The sequence below is a fragment of the Homarus americanus genome, unplaced genomic scaffold (genome assembly GCF_018991925.1).
Source record: "Homarus americanus isolate GMGI-L3 unplaced genomic scaffold, GMGI_Hamer_2.0 scaffold29478, whole genome shotgun sequence".
NCBI lineage: Eukaryota > Metazoa > Arthropoda > Malacostraca > Decapoda > Nephropidae > Homarus > Homarus americanus.
In genome coordinates this window covers 1,508,449-1,526,875 of record NW_024747997.1, presented here as the reverse complement: position 1 = coordinate 1,526,875, position 18,427 = coordinate 1,508,449, and the positions used below count along the sequence as shown (strand labels likewise).

General features: G+C 44.3%; 1 protein-coding gene across 9 annotated transcripts in view; it reads right to left on the bottom strand.

Annotated features, from left to right (window-relative positions):
• The window catches only part of LOC121879946, a 90,909-nt gene that overhangs the window by 39,357 nt on the left and 33,125 nt on the right, over positions 1-18,427 (bottom strand). For all 9 annotated transcript variants that reach the window (XM_042386776.1, XM_042386775.1, XM_042386779.1 and 6 more), the window contains one exon: positions 11,841-12,005. In XM_042386776.1, the coding sequence (XP_042242710.1) occupies positions 11,841-11,991 (151 nt within the window). In that variant the 5' untranslated portion in view covers positions 11,992-12,005. The remainder of the gene's footprint in view (positions 1-11,840; positions 12,006-18,427) is intronic.

The following is an 18,427-nucleotide window of genomic DNA, read 5'->3' as shown; positions in this document are numbered from 1 at the left end:
AGAGAGAGAGAGAGAGAGAGAGAGAAATAAAAAATGAAATAAAAAACGAAAATATATATAAATCCAAAAATAAACAATAAATAAATACCTGAAGAAAGAAGTTAATTACCATAACCCAGGTACTTCTCGGAACACCCAACACCTGAGGGTTAAACGCATACCTACCTGTGCCTTCCTCCACCTACTACTACTTCTCCTCTCACTCTCTTACCATCTCTTTGTCCTCTCTCCTCTTTCTACCTCTTCCTTTCTCTACCCTCTCCTCCCCACACACACACACACATATGAGAATCATATAGACACGAAGCCATGCACAGTTTTTTTTGGTTGATAGGCCAAGTGCTTCATTGATAAAGACAGCCAGGCTGTCACTGGTCACAAGTACACACACACACACACACACACACACACACACACACACACACAGGTAGATAATTAGATAGACAGGTAGGTAGACAATAGAGATAATTAGACAGACAGACAGTAACAGCCATTTATAATTAGATACAGACATAGATAATTAAATAGACGTACAGATATCTGGACAGAGAGAGAGAGAGAAAAGAATGTGTATGTGCAAGAAGTGACGGTAACTGACCAGGGAAATAACAAGGCCATTACGTAGTTAACTCGTACACCGATTGATCAATGATTCCCAGCATGGCTTCACAAGCGGACGTTCTTGCCTAACTAATCTATTAACATTCTTTTCATCAGTTTTCGAATCAGTGGACGAGGGGCACAATTATGATGTATATATCTTTGACTTTAGTGCCTTCGACAGAGTCCTACGAGTGACTAATTAGAAAGGAAGCCCATGTATCAAAGGTGACATCCAATGGATTAGGGCGGTTACAGGACATAAAACAGCGAGGAGCATTGACCACACTAAGTCCCATTGGAGCAACGTCATAAGTGGAGGCCCCTCGAAGCTCACTTGGGACCATTATTGTTTATTATAGTACATAAACGACATAGATATCGGCATAGACAGCAACATAAGTAAATTTGCTGATGACACTAAAACAGGACGTGCAATTAAATCTGATGAGGACTCCGCAACACTACAGGAAGATCTAAACAAATTTTTCGAATGGTCTGAAAAATGGCAGCTGAAATTCAATGAGGACAAATGTAAAGTACTCAGTATAGGAGATGTAAACAGGGAAACCAGATACCAGATGAACAACGATGTTATTGAGAAATCCGACTGCGAGATAGATTTAGGAGTAATGATATGCAGGATCCCTTGGCCAAGTAACAATGTAAGCTTTTTGCTCACAAGGCTAATAAAGTACTTGGGTTCATACAAAGGAGTGTTAGTTACAAGACTAGCGAGGCCATCCTAAAACTGTATCTTGCTCTTGTGAGACCACACCTGGATTACACAGTTCAGTTCTGGTCACCGTATTACAGAATGGATATAGAATCCTTGGAAAGAATTCAGAGGAAAATGACAAGACTAATCCCGGGCATTAGGAACCTTGAGTATAGAGACAGGTTAAAGCTTCTTAATTTGCACTCCCTTGAGAGACGTAGAGCGAGGGCGACCTGATAGAGGTAGAAGAAATAGAAGCAAAACAAAGGTGACATTACAAAGGTACTCAAACATTCAACCAGGAGAGCTGAACTTGCACAATGGTTTTCAATTTAGAGCAAATCAGATTTAGGAAAAGAAATAGGTAAAATACCATTTGGAAACAGAGTAGGGATGAATGAAATAAGAAGCGAAGATTATCATTAACTCTGAATACGCTGAATTGTTTTAAACATAGAAGTTGATGTTTATATGAGCAATAGGGTTAAATGACTGTTTAGCATGGGCCAATATGCTCCACGGCAGTTTCTCTCCCATTCTATGTGGCCTTTAAATTCACTTTAATTACTCTTACAGTCCAACAACCTATTTTGTTCCCTATTTCATCACGTGAATGTAAATATACAATACGTTCTCCATTTTCTTTATTTTTCTCATCTAGTTTAAAGAGAGAGAGAGAGAGAGAGAGAGAGAGAGAGAGAGAGGCCCTATATCACATAGAATAATACGCTTCTATATTTACCTTGACATAATAATAAGTTACGAGGTACCTGGAGGATACCTGGTTGGCTGTACAGGTGTGTGAGGCATCAGGTGGTCACAGGGAAATATGCCACCATGGTCTGAGGTAATAGTGCCATCAGGAAATTGAAGGAACAGGTAATAGTGCCATGGGGGAATGATGGAACAGGTAAGAGTGCCACGGGGGAATGATGAAACAGTTAATAGTGCCACGGGAGAATGATGAAACAGGTAAGAGTGCCACGGGGCATTGATTCACAAACGAGGCGTAGCGATTCCTGATGATGCCTCGAGTCCTCATGATAGTTCACTTTATTGCCACCAGACACGAAGCGTTCACACACACACACACACACACACACACACACACACGCAGTTATTTACCACCTTGCACAATATTGATGAAGACAACAAGACGATCTCTGAGTGTTGAAACATACAGTGAGCGGTGAAGTAAGTTGTTGAAATATACTGAGTTTCTTTATAGCTGTTGATATGCTGGCTAGGTTCAGACACACACACACACACACACACACACACACACACACACACACACACACACACACACACACACACACACACACACACCAATTAAGTCATTACAATGCACTACACACCTGTCCTTCAACTCAGGTAAACCAATTACCACACAGGTAATACACATAATTATATCTCATTAACCTCGACAATAATTAACACCTTGATAATTTAACAGTTAATATTACCAAAGACAATATTACATTAACCTTGTTATTATTCTTTTGTTGATATTATGAAGAATATTTATCAGTGCTAAGTGAAAGTGTCTAGTTACCGTGTATATGTCAGTCAAGTAAGGCATTCATGGAGCTAACTAATGCAGGTAATGATACTCACAATGTACTCACAGTAACCCGACCCTGTACTCACACTGTACTCAACACTGTACTCAACACCTGTACCTTCAAGACACTCACCTGTAATAAGAGAAGAGAAATTTGAGTATTTTAAGTTAGTAAATTTTTTTTCATTCACGTATATTGAATAAATAACACCAATATATGAACAAAAGTGAACAAAAGTGAACAAATATGAACAAAAGTGAACAAATATGAACAAAAGTGAACAAATATGAACATAAGTGAACAAAAAAGAATAAATACGAACCAATACGAAAAAATTAACAATATATGGTGAAAAATTCAATAACGACCCCCCCCCCTCCTTTAGTGGTCAGCTGAGGGTCTCGAACCAGAGTCTGTGGGGTTGGGGAGCGAATCTTACAACCACGAAACCACGGCACCATATGGCAGTTACACCCCCCCCCCTCACTAACCCCTTCACCACACATACTTACACTTAACACTCTCTTGCCCCCAGATTACATTCACAAAACTGTTGCCATAAGGATGAATTGGTTAAATTATTGGTATAAAATTAAGGTTTATGGCAAAATTCACCTTCAGTTGCCATATACATCTATAATAAAAGTTGCCATATAATATTTCTTCTTTATTATCAGCAAAATAAATTAAATGGGTTAAAAAATTTGAATATCTAAATAAAAGAGAATAAAATAAGTAAACTAATCAGTAAAAAAAACAGTAAAAATAGCAAAAAAAACTAAAAATAAATAAAAAAAACTAAAAATAAATAAAAAAACTAAAAATAAGTAAAAAAAAATCAGTAAAACCAATAAAAATCGGCAAAAATCAGCACAAAAAATAAAACCATAAAAACCATTGACCTTAAACCTAACCAACTATATACTGAGTTACCAAGTAGCCGATGAATGTCCCCGAAATTAAAACCTAAAACAAACCTAAAAACACCATAGAGTTTAATATAAAACTTCTCCTACAATATATCCCCAGCCATAGTTCTCCAGTAGCCATTATAACCCAGAGAGACGTAAGACCCAAAGTACATTACATTAGTATATAAAAATAGACCTTAAATACGTAATGTTATTCTTCTCAGTTACCAGTTACTCACTTTTACCCACACCACAGCGTCATGGTCGAAAGTCAATCATAATTTAGTATATGACTGGACCTAACACACTACTACTACTACTACTACTACTATTACTACTACTAGCACCACCACCTGACACTATAATCATCTTCAGAGTAAGAAAGAAGTGAACGCTATTATGCCAAGTAGCCAATATGTCGTCAGCACCATAGTGTCTAATATGACCTGAGACACGGGAGGTATAGCACTATAATGACCCAGAGATATAACCAGTGCCTATAAGGTGTCAGGTGTCTGTGATTGGTGGATTAGTCACGTTCAGGTTGTGAGAGAAGGCTTGTGATTGGCTTATATTTACGAAATCTAAAAGCTGGTTCCTGATTGGTGGATTAATCACGTTCAGGCTGGAAGAGAGAATACTTGTAATTGGCCTATATTTACGAAGTCTAAAAGCTAGTCTGTGATTGGTGGATTAGTCAGGTTGAGGCTAGGTGAGAGAAGGCTTGCGATTGGCTTATATTTACGAAGTCTGATATATACCCGGATGTAGAAGCTGTGAGGTCAAGGTCAGGTCAGGTCAGGTCAGGTGATTGGGCTTCAGGTCAAGTGGTCCTCAAACAATATAGACCTCAAGTCCTAGCAGGCCCCAGTGGCAATAGGTAAGGTAGGGGTCTATTAGGACTGGGCCCCATGTGACCTACAACACAGGTCAGGTCAGGTCATGTTTGGGAGCCAAGAAGGAGGATGAGGAGGAAGAAGAAGAGGAAGAAGACAAAAAGAAGAAGGAAGAGGAGGAGAAGACAAGAAAGAAGAAGGAAGAAGAAAGAAAAAATGAAACAAACCCAACAACAAGTCACTTCTCCCCCACCTACCCAAATGTGCCCCTGAGTGTGTGGAGCAAGACAAATACCCCCTCATTACCCCCCCTCCCCCTCCTACCCCTCCCCTCATTACCCCTCCCCTCCCTCATTACCCCCCCCTCCCTCCTTCCCCCTCCCCCTCCCTCATTACCCCTCTCCCCTCATTACCCCTCCCCCTCCCCTCATTCCCCCCCTCCCCCCCTCAAGGACATTACATCAACCCAGCAAATTCATATAATCTTTAAACATTCTCCAGTGTGTGTGTGTGTGTGTGTGTTAGACGTGTGTGTGTGTGTGTGTTGGTGTGTGTGTGTGTTGGACGTGTGTGTGTGTGTGTTGGTGTGTGTGTGTGTGGTGGTATATGTATGTGTGGTATCGAACCCTGGTACCACAAACAACACTGAAGCCATGAGCAGACCTTGATGGTACGGCTCCTGGTCACAAACTACCACCTGTATGTCACCACACTTTACGGTCATGTTCTCTCAGCCTATCACAGACCGGGGCTCGAACCTTGGGAGCCGTCAACACTACCCACTCCGCCACGGTCTCGTTATAAAGGTAATAATAGAGTGAATAAAATTGAGACTAAAATATTTTTATGTGAAGCTATGCCACACACAACTGCCACCATGACACACCTGTAATACACACACATGACACACCTGTAACACACACACACGACACCGTGACACACCTGTAACACACACAAATGCCACCATGACACACACACACACCTGCCACCATGACACCTGTAACACACACACACACACCTGCCACCATGACACACCAGTAACACACACCTGCCACCATGACACACCTGTAACACACTATACCTCCTGCCTAGACCATACCATTGAGACACACGGACAACTACGCATAACAGCGAGTCGTTGACGGATAATAATAATGATGTGGGCGGCCATGGTCACCTCCTTCACGACCTTCACAGTCCATCCACCCATCCGCCGCCCGCCCGCCCGCCGCCCGCCCGCCCGTCGTAGAGGCTGTCATCTACGTCCTACACGATATCTGACGTACCAGTGACGTCATGAAGGTGCCACCATCTTCACTACAGCAACAAAGGCTCTTCCAGTTGTGTACAAAACAAACTTTCCTCAAGCTTTTCCCAGAAGGTACATTAAGCTTCATTACCTGCAGTATTAATAACCAGGTAGGTATTCTGGCTCTCCTACACTGAACAATTGTGTCGGCGATAATTATTGTTTATACGTCTGGCAGCGACGATCATACCTGTGCTGCCGGCGGTGTGTTGAACATCTCGTACTGTATGGCACCATTATCACACCTGTATGGCACCATTATTAATCACCTGTATGGCACCATTATTAATCACCTGTATGGCACCATTATTAATCACCTGTATGGCACCATTATTAATCATCTTTGGATTAAACTTTGTGAAATAAGTTGTAATATTAATGATTAAAACGTGTGAGAATTATTTAATTTCAGGTAATTATTAGTGTGGTCATTATACGTCTGGCAGTTAAGACTGATGGTATACCTGTGGTGCCGGCGGTCGTGAAACATATCGTACGTGAGGAATAATTATCACCGTAAAAAATAATTACCCTAATGCATTCCATAACGTTTTAAAATAATTACGAGAGATAAAAAATATTAATGATGAGAAAACACTTTAGATTTTTTTTTATTCAGAAATTAACCTTATTTTTGTACGTCTGGCCGCGGGGTGGTAATACCTGTGGTGCCGGGGAGAGATAAACATCTCGTACGTGACAACCATTACAGTCATTAACTCTCGTGACGTATGACTGTATAAGTAACTTGACCTAAATACTCGATACATCATAAACTAGAATACAAAAATCATTATAATACAACCTCAAAAACACATACAAATACAGAATACGATACATAATACAATACAGTAATGCAGTAGAGAGAGAGAGAGAGAGAGAGACAACAGGTAATCATTATAACAATTAACAAGAATCACCTGGTAGTTGTAACACACACTATTTATTGCACTGGGAAATTGTAACACGGGGTGGGTAATTGGTGGTGGTGGGTGGTGTGAGGGAGGGGGGGTGGTGGTAGAGTGAGGCAGGGGTAAGGGAGGGGGCAGTGGTAGGGGTGAGGGGGTGGGAGGGGGTGGTGGTAGGGGTGAGGGAGGGGGTGAGGGGAGGGGGGTGAGGGGAGGGGAGTGAGGGGAGGGGGTGAGGGAGGGAGTGAGGGGTTGGATCAGAATAATATTATTATTATCATCATTATCAAACAGTCAACCAGTCACTCGTAATACACTCAATTCCTCCTCCATTACAGACAGTCTAAACAAGTGACTGTCATTACCAACACTCGACTGACTGACTAACTGGCCACATTCCACTCCAGGATGAACTACACCACCTCCCTTGTTCATCCTGGGTAAAACAAACACTCACGAAATCTAGTCTCAGAACACGTTAATGTTTCACTATTTTTGTGGAGGACGATGAGTGGTTTAACTGTTTTAGGATGCGTGGTTTAACTGTTTTAGGATGCGTGGTTTAACTGTTTTAGGATGCGTGGTTTAACTGTTTTAGGATGCGTGGTTTAACTGTTTTAGGATGCGTGGTTTAACTGTTTTAGGATGCGTGGTTTAACTAAGATAAAGGGTTTAACTACCCCCCCCCCTAGTTTCCCTCCATCAATCTCTCTCTCTTCCAGCTCCTTCCCTCACCACTAACCTAACTTAACCTAACCAAACCTAACCTAACCTAACCTGACCAATAATAGGGGTCAAAGGTCACAATAACACTAAACCCTCATTATAAAATATTCCATAAGTCAGGTCAGACAGTCAAGACCATGATTGACCCCCGACCTGACCTTGGCCAGTAGCACAGGTCACGTACAGTAACACTACATCATCATTAACCTCCATTAGTCAGGTCAGTTCAGGCAGTAATGTGCGTATGATTATGACCCCTGGGACCTGTGTGTGTGTGTGTGTGTGTGTGCGTGTGCGTGTGTGTGTGTACCTTCATATTCTATTAACTTACCAGGTCGCGGGTTCGAATCCCACCCAACCACGGCGCCACCACCAGGTAAACATTGCAAACACTTACGTAAACAGTGACGTCACACACACAAACCCTATGACGTCACATTCTTATGACGTCATAAATCCTCTATGACATCAAAGAATGACATGTCGTCTATATATCCCCTATGACATCACACAACCCCTCTGACGTCACCGATTCCCCTATGACGTCACAAAGGTACACCCAATCAGGGAGAATCACGCACACACTCACACCTGATACGCCCGATTAATTAACAATGACACCTTGATAAATTGCTCCCAGACAGGTGAAATAACACTAATAATACCGGGGGAGAAGAGTGCTAAGCCACAGTGCAGTAGGGTGAAGGTAGTGTTAAGCCACGTAAATCGATAAGGGTGACGGTGTAGAGTTAAGTGGTGCATTGGGTGGACCTTATTGGCTGTGTGTATTGTGGTGCTACACTCACACCTACACGCACACCAACTACACCTACGTACACACACACACACACCAACACCTACACGCACAAACATTCCACCATCTGCGCACACGTCCACACATACATACACACACATACACCCACACCCACTTAGACCTACACATACACACACACACACGTCCACACATACTGTACATACACACACATACACCCACACCCACTTAAACCTACACATACACACACACGTCCACACATACATACACACACATACACCCACACCCACTTAAACCTACACATACACACACGTCCACACATACATACATACACACACATACACCCACACCCACTTAGACCTACACACACATACACACACACGTCCACAGTCAAGGCAGCCTCGTACCGTCTCTACATGCTACGAAGACTTAGGTCACTTGGGACACCCACGCCAGAGCTGAGGACCATCTACAACGCCTTTATTCTCCCCAAACTAACGTATGCGTCACCAGCCTGGTCGTCTTCTCTCAACTCCACCCAACAACGTCAGCTAGAGAAGGTACAGAAAAGGGCCTGCAGAATCATGCTCGGCGCAGAATACTCCGGCTACACCAACGCTCTCTCCACCCTGGAAATGCCATCCCTCAGTGACCTCCACCACCAAGCACTGGAAAGGTTTGGCAGTGGACTACTGCACCACCCTCGTCATCGCGCCACCTGCAGCCCCCCACCCAACTCGCGCAGTCCGCCACTACAACAAAATTCAGCCCATAAGAGCCCGCACCGATAGATATAAGAACAGCACCATCCCATCTATTGTTAAAATAATAAACAACTCCTGATTTATGTACTGTACAGCCCTGTAAATGTATTCAATGCATATCATTATGTCTAAATTAAATGTAAGTCTGTATATTTTCAGCCACTGGCTGCAACTCTGTTAATAAACCGTTTATTATTATTATTACATACACCCACACCCACTTAAACCTACACACACACGTCCACACATACATACACACACCCACACCCACTTAAACCTACACACACACCCACTTAACCCTACACACACACACACACGTCCACACACACACCCACTTAAACACACACACACAGGTCGTGGGAACGGAATCGGCAGTCAACGGGAGTCCTGACCTTCCGCCTCTTCCACGCCCACGCCTTCACTAAACCCCCCTCCAGAAACACACACACACACACACACATAAGTGCATACATCGATTCACAGTACTAGCTTAAGTAGTCATGCACGACCAAGCACACATATTGTGTAGTCCCCCCCCTACACTGTGCACACTCATCACACACACACACACTGAACACACTCACTCACATACATGGACACACACACACTGAACACACTCACTCACATAGATGCACACACACACACACACACACTTACTGACACATACACATAAGGAGTCTGCAATAGGCCGGTTAGCCTGTGCATGGCAGCTCCTGTCGAGAGTTACTACCACTCTCTGTGAACCAGTTCCTTCCTATCTCCCTCCTAAACCTAAACTTATCCAACTTGAATCCGTTGCTACGAGTCCTATTCTGCTCGGATATTATAAGAACTTTATCTATATCCACCTTTATTGATTCCTTTCACCCACTTAAATAATTCTATCATATCTCCCCGCACTCTTCGTCTTTCTAGGGAATGCAAGTTAAGTTTCTTTAACCTATCCTGATATGGAAGGTTTCTAAGTCCCGGAATCATTATTGTCATTCTTCACTGCACCGACTCTAGTGAGTTGATATCCATTCTATAATAAGGGCACCAGAACTGAACCACATAATCGAGGTGCGGCCTAACTAGCGCAAGATATAGTTACAATAAGACCTCTGCACTCTTGTTACTTACACTTCTAGATATAAAACCCAATACTCTGTTTGCCTTATTTCGAACATTAACGCACTGTTGTCTAGGCCGTAGGGTTAGACCCTCGAGTACTGGGACTTAGCCTCTTGAGTACGATGCTTTGATTGGATTAGGTTAACTATATTGTAGGTTAGATTATGTTAAGGTTAGGTTAGGTAACATGTTAGGTTAGGTTGACCTCCATGGTAGAGTGGTAGTGGCTCTCAGTCGAGGTTCACCTTGAACAGGTCTCGAGGGTTAAACTACCTGGAGGATGAACAGGTTTACCAGGTGGTGCCTTAAGACGACTATAAGCCCCCCCCCTCCCTCTTCCATCAACCCCCGTTCCCACATTCCTCCCCCCTCCCCCCAGGTGCTGTACCTGTTTCAACACCTGTCCTCCATCCTGACTCTCTCCCACACAATGATTCTCAACCCCCTTCCTTTGTCTTACCTTCCCTATCAAACTACTTATAATCTTCAACCCCTTTTATGCTCCTTTCCCCACCCTCCCAACTTCCATTCCCCCCCAAACTCCTTTCCCTCCCCAACTCCCCCACCACCCCCCAAACTTCTCTCCCTCCCCCCCAACTACCTCCTCCTCCCCCCTCCACCAGCCCAGCCAGTTCAGCCGTCACCACAAGACAGTGTTAAGCCACAGAGACACTTACGTCTTATATACCCACAGTAAACACCAAGGACAAGCGATCATACCTGCAGGTGCCCACGTGACCAGGCGTGACGAGGGACCAGTTCTCTGCCTTTGTCAATTTCTATTTTGATTTATTTATTTTTTATATTTTTTTCGATTTTTGGGTCAAATTAATATTTTTTTTATTAATTTTCTTACGTTTGTCGTTTTTATTTAAGGTGTTATTTGCATATTTTATTTGTCTCAATCATTTTATTTTACTCTAAAGGTATAAAGATCACATGTAAATATTATCGTCGCCTTGGTCACTTAATATAGTTTGTACCACCACCACAACCCCCGTCCACCACCATGTCGTGACCTGTATATAAGGCACCATCATGTTTACAAAGAGACACCATTATCATTCGCAGGTGTGTTTTAACAGGTGTACACATTGTCATTTACAGGTGTGTTTTAACAGGTGTACACAGACGGGCCCCTTAGATAACTGGCTTATTGAAGTAATTCATAAAGAACATCCAAATGGGAGGAAGCGTTGTGTTGTTTTTGATACGATGGGAACTAAAATATGTGGACTCGTATGTATGAACGTATGGTATGTCTGTATGAACGTATGGTGTGTATGTATGAACGTATGGTATGTCTATATGAACGTATGGTGTGTCTGTATGAACGTATGGTGTGTATGTATGAACGTATGGTGTGTATGTATGAACGTATGGTGTGTCTGTATGAACGTATGGTATGTCTATATGAACGTATGGTATGTCTGTATGAACGTATGGTGTGTATGTATGAACGTATGGTGTGTATGTATGAACGTATGGTATGTCTGTATGAACGTATGGTGTGTATGTAAGAACAGAGAGGGATAATCACCTTTAGTCATAACACCTTAGGTAATTATGTAAACAAGAGAGGCAAAAAAGGTAAACAGAGAGGGATCAGAACACCCACCTTTAGGCATGCCACAAGGCCCCTGTGTCCTGACGCTGTCCAGGAAGTCCAGGTCATATTTGCGGGCGGGGGGGAAGGTGAGAGCCACATGAGCCTCTGTCACGCCCACCAACACCACGCCCACCAACAGCAAAGACACCAACGTCTTCATCTTACTGCATCACACTGCAGGGGATAATAATAATAATAATAATAATGATGATAATAATAATAATAATAATGACAATAATAATAATAATAATAATGATAATAATAATAAGACAGGTGAGAAATATTACCTGGGTCCTTATTACTATATATCTGAGACACACCTGTGATAAACACTGAGAAATACCCGTGGTTGTGTGTGAGTGGGGGGGTGAGAGGAGGGTGAAAGGAGGGGAAAGAATGAGGTGAGGGAGGAAGTAATGGGGGGGGGAGGGAAGGAGGAAGGGGTAAAGGGAGGGACGGAGGGGTGGGAGGGAGGAAGACAGGCAGTCATTCAGGTAATTGGTTTACACAGGTACTTCCCTGGACAGTCACACTATATTATTGATAACATGTTTACAACCAGTCTACTGCCCCTCCACCCTTGCCCCCCCCTCCCTCCCTTGCCCCCTCCCTTCCCCCCTCCTTCCCTTCCTCTCCCTCTTACGTAAAACCTCTCCCTTTCTTTCACAATCTCCCCCAAAAGCAGCATTGTTCAGCATTGTTCAGCACTGTTCAGCATTGTTCATCATTGTTCATCATTGTTCATCATTGTTCAGCACTGTTCAGCATTGTTCAGCATTGTTCAGCATTGTTCAGCACTGTTCAGCATTGTTCATCATTGTTCAGCACTGTTCAGCATTGTTCATCATTGTTCAGCATTGTTCAGCACTGTTCAGGTAATAAACACAAACATGACCCACAGGTAGAAAACACATTGCCAAGTGTTCAGTGAATTAAGGTCACACCTGGACTAAATCACCACCACAGGTACAGAACACGTTACACCATTACTTAATCACCCTCAGAAGGACAGGTATGGGTCAACAGGTGTGTTAATTAAGGTTATCATTGGCCAACAAAACATACCTGGCGAGGATAGACTCCCAAACATTACCTGTAATTATCATAGCTGCAGTACCAGTTAGTCATTAATATAGTGAAACCTCGATTTAACGACTATATGGAGAAGAAAATCCGTTATATCGAGGTTCCATTAGATGTGAATCCCGTTATATGGCACCAGTTAGGAGACCAAATTAACACTGAGACTCTACCTTAACTAGACACCTTCACTTAACTACAGGTAGGAGACAAAATTAATGTATCTAGTTAAAGTAGAGTCTCAGTGTAATTTGAACTCCATTAGGACCACAACACACACACGCATAGCAACACAACACACTTCACAACACAACACACTACACAACACACATACAACACAACACAACATAAGAACATAAGGAGTCTGCAATAGGCCTGTGCATGGCAGCTCCTGTCGAGAGTTACTACCACTCTCTATCATCCATGAATCTATCCAGCCTCCTTTTGAAACTTTCCAGAGTTCCCGCACTTACTACAAAGTTGCTAAGCTTGTTCCACTAGTCCACCACCCTATTAGTGAACCAGTTCCTTCCTATCTCTCTCCTAAACCTAAACTTATCCAACTTGAATCCGTTGCTCCGAGTCCTATCCTGCTCGGATATTATAAGAACTTTATCTATATCCCCTTTATTGATTCCTTTCACCCACTTAAATACTTCTATCATATCTCCCCGCACTCTTCGTCTTTCTAGGGAATGCAAGTTAAGTTTCTTTAACTATATCCTGATATGAAGGTTTCTAGGTCCCGGAATCATTTTGTGTTTCTTCGCTGCATTCAGGTGAATTTGATAGCCATTCTATAATAGGAGACTGGGGAACGAACCGCACCAATCGAGGGTGCGGCTATTCAGCAGGCATAGTTGCAATAAGACTATCTGCCTCTTGTTACTTACACTTCTAGATATAAAACCCAATACTCTGTTGCCTTATTTCGAACATTAACTTGCCTGTTTGTCTGAGCCGTAGGTCCGAACTTCGTACCCTAGGTCTCTTTCACAAGTCGACTTCTCTAGGTTGATCATTGTTAAGGCTGTATACATTATAAGTATTTGTTCTTCCAATATTAAGTACGCTGCACTTGCTGGTGTTGAATTTCATTGCCATTTCTCAGACCACCCCTGCAGTTTATTTAGATCCCCCTGTAATGCATTTGCATACATACAACACACTGCACAACACACATACAACACAACACAACACACCCAAAAAAAAAAAATAAATATATCACCGTACGATTTTTTCCGCCTTTAAGACCATATCCAATCAGCAGGGACCGCCTAGTAGTGAAGATGACTGAGCACACGCGAAGGAGAGGCCCTCCCTCCCTCATTACCATAGTTACCTCCCTCACTCTCTCTACCTCCCCCGAGAGAGAGAGAGAGAGAGAGAGAGACCAACAAACTTACCGCATCAGTGATCAGACGCAAATAAACAGCCGGGGGTTAACGACCGTCAGGCCCATGAACGAGGCTGTTGAGGAGGGGGGGGTGTAGTTAGGAAGGGTAATTAGGAAAGGGGAGGGTTAGTTGAGGAGGGGGTGGTAATTTGGCGTATCGACTCGTTAACCACAGGCATGTTAACTACCCCGGCGTCAAGAGTAACAACCAGACACGTACACACAATCATACACACACACACACAAGCCATACACACATACAACCATACACACATACAACCATACACACTAATATATACACAGTGCTGTTTACAATAAGAAGCTGATCAACTATTTACTAGGGGAGGCAAACAAACACACAGACAGACAGGCAGACAGGCAGGCAGGCAGGCAGTTGTGAAGGTGGGTGGGTGTGTATGTATGTATGTATGTATGTATGTATGTATGGATGGGAAGATGCCACGGACCATTAAGTACCACCACGTACCACGGACCATTAAGTGACATCATGACTCACGGACCACGAACATGACACACACATACACGGACGGTCCTTAGTTGACTTAATGACCAAATATTGACCAATGGTAATTACACCCCCCTCCTTTCTCTCTCCCCCCCACACCCCGTCACCTCTCTCCCCTCTTCCTCTCCCCACACCCCCTCACCTCTCTCCCCACACCCCTCACCTCTCCCCCTCACCTCTCTTCCCCACACCCCTCACCTCTCTTCCCCCCCTCCCTCTCTCCCCCACCCCTCTCTCCCCACCCCTCCTCTTTCCCCCTCACCCCTCCCCCTCCCTCCCCTCCATCCACCTGACTCCTCTCTCCTCCTCGTCAATTTCCTGTGGTCTAACACGCCGTCACGATACCTTCACTCAGGGACAATCCGTCACAAGGACCAGCCAGTCCAATCGTTACTTAGTTCCACAATTCACTACTTCTACCCAAGGTCTGTGCCAATGGGGGGGAAAGGGAGAGGTGGAAGGAAGGGAAGGGAAGAAGAGAAAGAAGGAGAAGGAAGGGAAGAAGACTAACACCCAACCAGTCTTACCCATACGACTGGTGACTTGTATCAAGGCTCGAACACAGGGAAGATTGGTGGGGGGGTGTGGGGGTGGGGGTGGGGTGGGGGTGTATCAAGGACTAGCTGAGGGGCGGGGAGGGGGTGAGGATGGGGGGTGATCCTTACATAAGAACATAATAATGGAGGAAATTGCAGCGGGTCATACTGGACAGTTCCATTTACACCCAACCCTTATTGCTCATATATCCATCCAACCTACAGTATGTTTGAAGCTATCCAGGTTATTCGAGTTAATGATCATGTTTGGTAACTTGTTCCATTACTCTACTACCAAACCAATGTTTACCTATTTCGCGCCTAAATCCAAATTTGTCTTATTTAAAACCATTGTTACGAGTTCGCTCCTGGTTGGATAGTTTGAGTACCTTTGTAATGTCCCCTTTGTTCAGCCCTGACTTCCACTTATACACCTCTATCATGTCGCCCCTCACTCTACGTCTCTCGAGGGAGTGCAGATTAAGATGCTTTAACCTGTCTCTGTATTCAAGGTTCCTAATGCCCGGGATTAGTCTTGTCATTCTCCTCTGGATTCTTTCCAAGGATTCTATATCCATTCTGTAACACGGTGACCTCGCTAGGACATATAATGCATCATACATACATTATTATACTATACACTACACATACTAGGATACATTATACACGTACACTTAGATTCTGAATACACACACACACACGTTCATAACACACTCAGTCTCGACACACACTCAGCCTCGACACACTCAGCCTCGACACACACACGCTCGATACACCGTTAAGTTGACCACCACCACTGACCCTCTACCTTCATTCACCTGTAATTTCTGCTCTCACTTCCGTCATTCCACCCCCCCACCCCCGAGAGAGAGAGAGAGTGAGAGATGTCAGAAGAAATATAAAACAAGGAAAAGAACAAGAAATGCGAAAGAAAAAGAAAGTTGGCAAAAGAATGAATGAATGAAGGAAGGAAGGAAGCACTAGGAGACCAGACAACCTCACTACTATATTAACTAACAGTGTAGCGACAATAGGTAGGAGGCAGCTATCAAACAGGGAGGCACTGGGAAGGTATTGGAAGCATAATGTGTTGTCTAATGGTTGACCCTGCTGCCATATGTGACCAAGTTACTGATCTGACTTTCTGCCTCATTTACACACAATTGCAGGGTCTCAGTTGTTTCTCTTCTTACTAGACACTGACACTGCACACACTCCTTCCCTCCACCCTACCTCTCCCTCCTCCACCCCTACCTCTCCTCCCTCCACCCCACCTCTCCTCCCTCCACCCCTACCTCCTCGCCCCCATCACCCCTACCTCTCCTTCCCTCCACCCTACCTCTCCCTCCCTCCACCCCTACCTCCTCCTTCCCTCCACCCCTAACACCCCGGTGCTCGGTCACTCAGAAGCAGTCACTGGAAGGCACCAGACCGCAGGCAGACGGGGAAATCCAACCAACCAACCCACCGACCGACTCTCTCTGCTCTCTCTCTCATATTAGCCAGTGTTTAGGGAGAGAAGGTGGGAGGGAAGGGAGGAAGGGGAAAGGTAGGTAGGTAGGTAGGTAGGTAGGCAGGACCACCACCAAATCAACCACCACCACCACCACCAACAACAACCATCACCAACAACCAACCACCACCAACAACCACCATCACATTTAAAACACCCAAGAAGATAATCCCAAACTACTCTTCACCCGGTCAGCATCTCGGGTCGTTCACCAGGGAGGAGGAACGTGAAGGTCAGGAGCCAACACTGTCACCTGCTCTCCTACCTGTACCACCACCCTCTCATAATTACCTTTACCTGTATTATAATTTGTCTTGATTTTGCTACATTTTCAAAGTTTTAATAATTTGTTTTGTATTTTTTGGGTGAAGGTGGGGAAAATAGATGTGACGTCACTATATAGCCAAGGGTGACGTCACTATATAGCCAGAGGTGACGTCATTACCATGCCAGCGTGACGTCACTACTCTATAAAGGTAGTGTACCATTTAATGACCAAGAATAGTTGTCACCAGGAGCCGGAAGGGGGGAGGGAGGGGGAGGGAGGCGGGGGTAGGGGGAGTAGGGGAGGGAGGCGGGGGGAGGGGGAGTAGGGGGAGGGGGAGAGAGAAAACGGTGAGAAGGGGGAGGAGAGGAAACAAGGGGAGGAAACAGAGGGGGCCTTGACAGCACGTGCTGGTGAAAGTGGAGCACGTGGGACCACCTTGTGTTCACCTGTACGCGTGCATTCCACCTCCATCCTTCCCCTCCACCCACTTTCCCTTCCTTCCTTCCCTCCACTCTCCCTCCTTTCCTCCCTTCCTTCCCTCCACCACCTGTATACCTCCACCCACACCCATCTACTGCCCTCCACCCTTCCCTCCTCACCCCTCCACCCACTCCTCTACCCTCCTTACTAATTACAATGACACTTAATTACCTCCGGAACAGGTGTCTTGATAACTACCTGTCAACACCTTTCTCTTCACACCTGTCAGTCAGAGAGTGAGAGAGAGAGAGGTCACAGTTCAGCAGGAAGACATCAGTTACCAGTGAGAGAGAATCTTACACAACAGCTGATCCAAGATAAACAAACAACAGCTGATCCAAGATAAACAAACAACAGCTGATCTAAGATAAACAACCAACAGCTGATCCAAGATAAACAAACAACAGCTGATCCAAGATAAACAAACAACAGCTGATCTAAGATAAACAACCAACAGCTGATCCAAGATAAACAAACAACAGCTGATCCAAGATAAACAAACAACAGCTGATCCAAGATAAACAAACAAGAAACATATGTACCTGCAGTTTAATGGAGAGGAAGAGAGAAAGGAGAAAATGAGGAAAGTTAGGGGGTGAGGGGAAGGTGAGGGGGTGAGGGGGTGAGGAAGGTGAGAGAAGATAAGGGGACAGGTATGTGGCAAGGGTGAAGTTAGGATCAAAAGGTTACCTGAGGTTTTAATTGTACAACGCCCCCCACACCACCACCTTCACTACCACACCACCACCTTCACTACCACACCACCACCTGTACCACACCTTCCTGCCCACACCACC